This window comes from Odocoileus virginianus, chromosome 14 (assembly GCF_023699985.2).
Source record: "Odocoileus virginianus isolate 20LAN1187 ecotype Illinois chromosome 14, Ovbor_1.2, whole genome shotgun sequence".
Taxonomy (NCBI): Eukaryota; Metazoa; Chordata; class Mammalia; order Artiodactyla; family Cervidae; genus Odocoileus; species Odocoileus virginianus.
In genome coordinates, this window is record NC_069687.1 from 32,751,686 (window position 1) to 32,759,875 (window position 8,190).

At 39.1% G+C, this 8,190-nt stretch overlaps 1 protein-coding gene across 1 annotated transcript in view; it reads left to right on the top strand.

Annotated features, from left to right (window-relative positions):
• WDR70 (WD repeat domain 70) overlaps positions 1–6,240 on the top strand; it is a 276,786-nt gene extending 270,546 nt beyond the window's left edge. Inside the window, exon 18 of the mRNA XM_070476595.1 lies at positions 6,065–6,240. Coding sequence (XP_070332696.1) covers positions 6,065–6,152 — 88 coding nt within the window. The 3' untranslated portion in view covers positions 6,153–6,240. The remainder of the gene's footprint in view (positions 1–6,064) is intronic.
• Positions 6,241–8,190: the final 1,950 nt, after the last annotated feature.

Consider the following 8,190-nt stretch of genomic DNA (forward strand, 5'->3'; position numbering starts at 1 on the left):
TAAGTGTTTTCAAAACATTTTATCTTTTTGCTTATGTCATTTTGCTCTTGCTTGACACTCTTGATTTATTTTTATAAATGTTTTCTATGCCAAGGGCAAATTAGGCCACCCCAGAGAAGAAATCTGGTTATGTTCCTAACTCTGCTGGAAGTTGCCTAATCATCTCTGTTCTTCATTGTCTTGAAAAGTGGCTAAAGAAGTCTGTTTTAAATGCCCTAAATTATCCTGAATTGATTTTTTTTTGGGGGGTCTTCCCTTTGTATGTATTTCCAAAAAATCTCAAAAGAAAAGCTGCTAGAAATAAATTTAAAGATAAAAATTGCTGGCAAGAAAGAATAACTGCGCGATTTAAAGCTATAATTCTCTCATTTTGCTTCTATAAAACAGTGGCATTCCTTAGACTGGACAGATACACTTATTGCGCTAAGTCTAGTAATATGTTTTGAAGAACCCGGTCTTTCTTCAGCAGACACCATACAGCTCTTTTGGAAGGTGCTGACCTGTGTGTAAGAATGTTGGTTTTGGCAGGATGGTTTGGCACAAGGGAAACTTCCTTCAGTGGGCTGTATCTCCCTTCACCTCCCCATCTCATACTCCTGAGAATTAGAGGCTGCTCCTTAAAGGGTGGCCCTGTGAGAATGCAACCTCAGACTTCCTTCACCAAGCCTTCTATAGCATCACACAGGGCCAGCTTCTCTAGATGTGAGAAATACTTTCCTGCAGTTGGAGTAAACTCATCGTGTGTAGCAGCCTGCGTTGAGAACACAGATTCTCCGCTTTCAGAGCCTTTCTTTCCCGAGCGCAGGGAGGGAGGATGCTCTGCACAGTCTGCTCCACCCTCCAGTGCTGACAAGAAAAGCTTGGGAAATTTTATCATGATCGGAGATTTTTGTTGAATCTAATAAAACATTTGGATCTGTGTTTTGTAATCTTTTAATTTTTTTCTAGAAATATTTATCTGCAAGCGGTCAGAAATTAGGAAACAAAGTCTGGCCTTGCACCACAGATGGTTTGAGAAGAACTGCTGCAGGCTTGGCCTTGGGTTGGAGGCTAAGGCTTTTCCTAAGGTGCCTCCTTTTTTCCCAGGAAGGGGGTTTGTTCTTCCTCATTGCCAAGTTCAGGAGCCTAGTCTTTGCCTTTTTTAATTTTGGTAAAATACACATAACATGAAATTGACCATCTTAACCATTTGATGGTATTAAATACATTCACGTTGTTGTGCAACCAGTCCCCAGAATTCGTTTCATCTTGCAGTACTAAGTTCTATACCTACTACAGAGCAACTCTTTATTTTAATCTGTTGATTTTGTCTTTTTATGTACAGTTTTTAATTTTGATGCAGTCCAGTTGACCTATTTTTGCTCTTGCCTGTGTTTTTGGTGTCGTATTAAAAAAATCATGGCAAAATCCAATGTCATAAAACTTTCCCTGTGTTTTCTTCTGAGAGCTTTATCATTTTTGCTCTTAGGTTTAGGTCTTTGATTGATGCTGAGTTAATTTTTGTACATGGTATAAAGTTAAGGGTCCAGTTTCATTGCATAAGGATACACAGTTTTCCCAATGTTTTTTGTTGAAAAAAGCCCAGTTTTATACTCAGCTATTATCTACCTGGGCAGCAAAATGAAGGGAAAAACTGGTAAGCAAGCATTGCTGGGAAAATTTGAACACTGGTTTATGCCTGATTTTGGCAGTTTGGGGAAGGGGAACATGGCTATTGAATGCTCAGTGGAACACGAGAGCTCAGTGTCATGATCTGATGTGAACACATAATATGGCTATTTTGCTGACAACATTTTTATTAGTTCAAAAGTGGCATTTAAAGTAAATTCATGGAGTTTCACAAATAAGACCTTCCAGTCTTCCAAACAAGGTGATACCCCTTAAGTTAAAATACCTGGAGAGGAAAAGAAAACTGTTGTGGTCTGGTAATTGAAAGTGACAGTCTTAGTGATCCTCATATATGAAAATTTACTCAGTGAATTTTGCTGAGTTCAATGATAGGGAAGGGGAAGGTTATCTTTTTTGAAAAACTAAACTCTTTTGTCTCGGCTTCTAGGAAATTTAGTACTAAGTTTTATGCTTGGTTACGTATCTTTTCGTCTTTTTATTCTTGACCTTCTACTCATTTGTTTTGTTTGGATTTTCTTTATAATTCAATTTTATTGAGGTATAGTTTATTTACAGTAAAATACCGAATGCACCCTTTTCAAGTCTTGATAAATGTATACACCTGTAATCACCACATCAATCAAGATTATACAATGTCTCCATTCACACAAAGTGCTCTCCCGTGCCTCTTTGCCATCATTACTGCTTTTCTGCCTCTTGTTAAATAGATCCATTGATTCTATGCCCTTCAGTGTTTGCCACTAACCTACTAAAAATACTTCTGGAAGTAGGTGGATTATAAGGAAAAAAAGTGACTACAGAAATGAAATAGCCTTTTCAAGCTCTAGGTTTTCTTCCTGTGACCTGTCATTCAGTTTCTTTTTTAATATCCCCAAAAAGCGACACTACAACTTCATAAGGACTTTTCTCATTGCAGCTAACTCTGATGAGCTATGAAGCATTCCCAGCTATCTTTAGAAGACCTTGTTCTTTCTAATCTCTTAGAAATTAAATAGCTAGTTCTAAGGATTTGTTTTTAAACTTCCAGCACATTTTATTACAAAGTAGATAGAAGAGCATTATCTCAACATAAAGGATGTTTCACTTAAACACATTTTAACTCATGGTAAAATTCACAGTATTGCCTTCATTGTGTGTGTGTGTGTGTGTGTGTGTGTGTGTGTGTGTGTATTTTGTGGAGTATAGTGTCACAAACATCCTCAGTACACATTGCACTATGAAAGAAAGTGAAAGTGAAAGTTGCTCAGTCATGTCCAACTCTTTGCGACCCCATGGACTGTATGTAGCCTATCAGGCTCCTATGTCCATGAAATTCTCCAGGCCAGAATACTGGAGTGGGTAGCCATTCCCTCCTTCAAGGAATCTTCCCAACCCAGGGATCGATCCCAGGTCTCCTGCATTGCAGGTGGATTCTTTACCGTCTGAACACCCTGAGAGTGAAAGTGAAAGTGAAGTCAGTCATGTCCAACTCTTTGCGACCCCATGGACTATAGCCTGGGGCTTCTCTGTCCATGGGATTTTCCAGGCAGGAGTACCAGAGTGGGTTGCCATTTCATTCTCCAGGGGATCTTCCCAACCCAGGGATAGACGGGTGGAGAGGGAGGTGGGAGGGGGGACCAGGATGGGGAATACATGTAAATCCATGGCTAATTCATTTCAATGTATGACAAAAACCAAAAAAATAAAAAAAATAAAAAAGAGAGAGAGTGCCATAAGAGACAAAAAAAAAAAAAAACAAAAAAAGACCCTGGGTCTCCTGCTTTGCAGGCAGGTGCTCCCTCTGAGCCACCAGGGAAGCTCCTGAGCGCCATGGATGGTGCTAAATAGAGGAAACCAGGCACAGAATAATGCACACTCTAGGCATCCTACAGAGGCAGGACGGACACAGGTGAGGCTGCTCTGTGAGACCAGGAGTCAGGATGCCGTGACCCTGGGTCGGGGGGTTAGTGACTCGAATATGAGGGGCTTGGGAGCTAGTCATGCTGTTTCTTCTTCAGGGTGTTGGTTTCATGGCACACAGGATTTGTGAAAATCCAGAGAACTGTACGTGTATGAAATAATGCACTTCTCTGTTTGTTATCATACTTGAGTTAATGTTAAAAACACACACTTCATCATCGTCCACCCTGGGCCTTTAGCCCTTTGGGACCCACTAATCAAGTTCAGCCTCCACATTTAGTGGAGTAGGAAACCAAGCCCTTGAGAGGGGAAACACCTGTTCCAGGTGACAAAGCCAGTCAGGGGCCAAACTGGGAAGGAATCCCCCGCCCGAGGCTTAGCTCGACGGCTCCTCACCGCTCCAGGCTTCCAGAGGATTTTTTTCAGCCAGACAAATTTGTTCCTGTACTGGTTTGTCTATACCCAGAGGATCAACATTTTTGCCAGAAAGATGAAATATGTCATGAGCACCAGTTGCCTTGTAGCATGTTAGAAAGTCAGTGGCCCTGCTTTCTAGTAACTCAGCAACTCATGACCTATGAAAGTCTGCAGCTGGTTTTGGAAATGTTAGAGTTATGACTTGTTTATGGATGTCACAACAGTGTCTTGAAGTGACAACAAGAAATGTAACCAACTGGATTGTGTATGGGGACAGTGTGGGTTCTAGGCAGGTGACTGGAAAGATAGGAACTGTGACTAGTACGTGAGGAATTCTCGTGCATGGCGTGCACTGAAACAGTGTCTGCATGGAAAGTGGATGGTTTATGCTTCTTCCCCAGGATAATAAAGCAGCAGCGAACAGTAAGAATAAGGGTTGTTTTTTCCTTGCATATGTATATATATGTATGTATACATATGTATATATGTATATAATTGACATATAGCACTGTATAAGTTTAAAGTATGATAGCGATTTGATTTACATACATCATGAAATGATTACCACAATGTTTAATGAGCATCCATCATCTAATACAGACACACAATTAAGTAGATAAAAAAAATTTTCCCTTGTGATGAAAACCCTTAGGATTTATCCTCTTAACAACTTTCATATGTAGCATAAGGCAGTTTTAATTCTATTTATCATGGGGTAAATTGCATCCCTAGTATTTATTTGTCTTCTTACTTGAAGTTTATTCAACTTGAAGTTAACTTGAAGTTTTGAACTTTTAACTTGAAGTTTTCGACTGCCTTCTTCCAATTTCTCCTCCTCCATCCCCACCTCTGATAGCCACAAATCTCATCTCTTTTTCTGTGAATTTGTTTGTTTTGAAGTATAATTGACCTAAAACACTGTGTTGGTTTCTGGTACACTGCACAGTGATTTGATATTTCTATGCATATCACAGTGATCATCACGATAAGTCTAGTTATCATCTGACATCATACAAAGGTGTTACATAATTATTGACCCTATTCTCCACTCATTTTATGCCAGTGACTGTTATTTTATAACTGTAACTTTGTACCTCTTCATCTCCCTCACCTGTTTCTCTCCTCTCTATACCCCCTCCCCTCTGGCAACCACTTGGTCAGTAATATAAGGTTTTAACCTTGTTTCACTTGCCAAATAAAGGGGATTTTGACATTAGTTTACCATTCTGCAATGACCTTCATATTATGAACTGAACTTTAAATGAAGATGTAAGCTAAAGTACATCATCTGCATATAGCATGCTTTAATGTTCCCTCATAATGCACTAGACCTGCTTTTAAAAGGAAACCAGCATGACTGAGAGGGGCATAAATTATGAGCATCTGATATTTTCCTGCAATTATTTTCTGTGTGAATGATGTAAAAAGGAATGACATTGAACCAGGTATGTTTACAAAGCACAACAAGTCCTGATGCAAAGATTGCTTGATGTACTGCATGTCAGTATTACACCAGTGGTGCTCAGTGGTAGATCCTACAATGCTGGATATTCACATGCATTGATCTGGGTGTTTGGTGGAAGGAATGTTCATTTGTTTTATTTTTTACTTTTGCTGACAGGTCCAAGTTACCATATATATTATCTGTCATTGTAAACCCATGAAATAAGAAAACTCTTGCCTCAGATTCTACTGTTTGTGTGCACTCTAATCAAGTGCGTTTGGACTACTTAAGTCTGGAACAGCCCACAGAGTTATAAATAAAGACTGTAGATTCTTGCTTGGTGACTATAGTTTGGCCTCCCAAACAGTCCTGGTTATTTAGCCCAAGTTTGAGGTGGAGGGTGGTTATGGATGTGTGAGTTTCCACTGAATCTGATACATTTTCATTTTATTTAAGGAAAGGACAACATACATAGTCTGCCACAGAAGGAAAACCTTTAAAAGAGTCTGAACATAATTAAATTTCCATTATCCTTTTCTTTGCCAGAAGGTTAATGATTCTCTAATAATTGAGATGTAATTGATCCCCCAAATGTGCTTCCACTTGATGAAAGTAGCAAAGTCCAATACACACTTGCTGACTAAATTTTTCCTCTCCTCTTTAACTGTCTTTTAGGACTCAGCCCAAAACCATGTTTGCCCAAGTTGAGTCTGATGATGAGGAAACAAAGAATGAGCCAGAATGGAAAAAACGTAAAATTTGAAGAATCTCCTATGAGAGCTGTTTGCATGAGGGGGAGGGATATTGAACAGGTTTGTTTTTTTAATGAAATAAAAACACATTTTTATGAACAGGTTTTGTCCTTTGCATTATTGAGCCATTCAATAGGTTGGTAGCTACCCTTCACTAAACTTGTGTTTACATTTTCTTACCTACGACTATTAAACTGTATTATAAGTAAATAAGAAGTAGATTCTTAGCCTATTATCAAGTACTTTCAGTATTTTAAGACTTTATTCAACAGTTACTGGTCTTATACAGATTATTATAACCTTGGGGGAGGGGAACGTACATTGAGACGTACATCTGTCATGAGCAATTCTAAGAGCACAGTATGGAAATGAACATCAAAATGGTTAATATCTCTGTATAATTTCACAACAGTTGTTTACATGACTGTAAATAATTAGGCTGAGTTCAAACTGAAAGTCTGAGCCATTGCCATACTAGGAAACAATGTGTATCTGATTATCCTAGAACAGCAGAAAGCAGTGATCAGGAGTTAGGAAGTGGCTTTGAAATAAGACCAGTGTGGGTTCAAATCTTGGCTCTGCTCTTTACTGTCTGGGTCACTTTAGGAGAGTTATTAAGCTTCTCTCTTCTGAACCGGGGTCCCCAGGCCATGGACTGGCAGCATTAGATTGGAAATAAAATGCACACTAAATGCAGTACACTTGAATCATGCTGAAACCATCTGCTCCAATTCTCACCCAGGTCCGTGGAAAAATCATCTTCCATGGAACCGGTCTCTGGTGCTAAGATGGTTGGGGACCGCTGTTCTGGACTCAGATGATAATAGTATAACCTTCAAAGGTTTGTCAGAGCATTAGATAAGACATACGTGTAAAGCATTTAGTATAGTGCCTGACATGCAGTAAATATAACAGTAAATACTTGCTCTTTTAAAATAGAGCTAGTGAGAAATACTTAGTCTGGTTTTTATCTGTATTAATTTAGAAAAGTATAGAAGTGCTATGTAAATTAAAAGCTGTGTAAGTAGAAGACTTTAAAAATCATTCTGAGAGAATTTGTACTTTTGTGATTAGAAAGCTAAATAAAAAAACTGGCAGTTTGTCCAAAGTAATAATGAGTCAATAGAATAAAATCCTGTTTCATTCTCAAGCATGAAAAGGTCCACTTGTATTGTGAGTAACAATGAGGAAATCATCTCTGTGCTAAATTTGCCTTCTCTCCCCTAATTTCCCATAACCCAGAGTAGTTTTTGCCTGTCAGATCATCTCCACTAGACAATTCAGATTCTTTAGTACTTTTGCCTTCTGCTCTCCTCGTCTCTTCTGTCCCAGTGAACAAAATAGTTATGAAAGTAAATAATGACCCAGAATGTGTATCAGAAATCTCCGGGTTCTGTGAGCTTCACATACCATCTTTCCCCACACCTTTTCCTTGAACAACCCTTCAAACTCATACAGATTTTTTTTTCCCCCTATAGTTCTGAGGTGGCAATGGGCATTTTTAAATTCTGAAAACCTTCAATCTTGTAAGCTATTTTCTGTCCTTTTCTTCTCCCATCCCCATCTTCATCCCATTCCCCTTCCCTTGTCACTTAGCTTAATAGGTAATCAGAGGAAGAACTAACATTTGCTGAATGCCTACTCTCCGATAACTACTATTTTTTAAATTAATTTTTATTGGAGTATAGTTGCTTTACAGTGCTGTTAGTTTCTTCTTGTTCAATCACTCAGTTGTGTCCAGCTCTTTGCGACCCCATGGACTGTAGCATGCCAAGCTTCCCTGTCCTTCACTATCTCCTGGAATTTGCTCAAATTCATGTCTGTTGTGTCAGTGGTGCCATCCATCCATCTCATCTTCTGTCACCCCCTTCTCCTGCCCTCAGTCTTTCCATGGATCAGGGTCTTTTTAATTGAGTTGGCTCTTCGCATCAGGTGGCCAAAGCATTGGAGCTTTACTTTCAGCATCAGCCCTTCAATGAATAATCAGGTTAATTTCCTTTAGGATTGACTTGTTTGATCTCCTTGCTGTCCAAGGGACTCTTAAGAGTC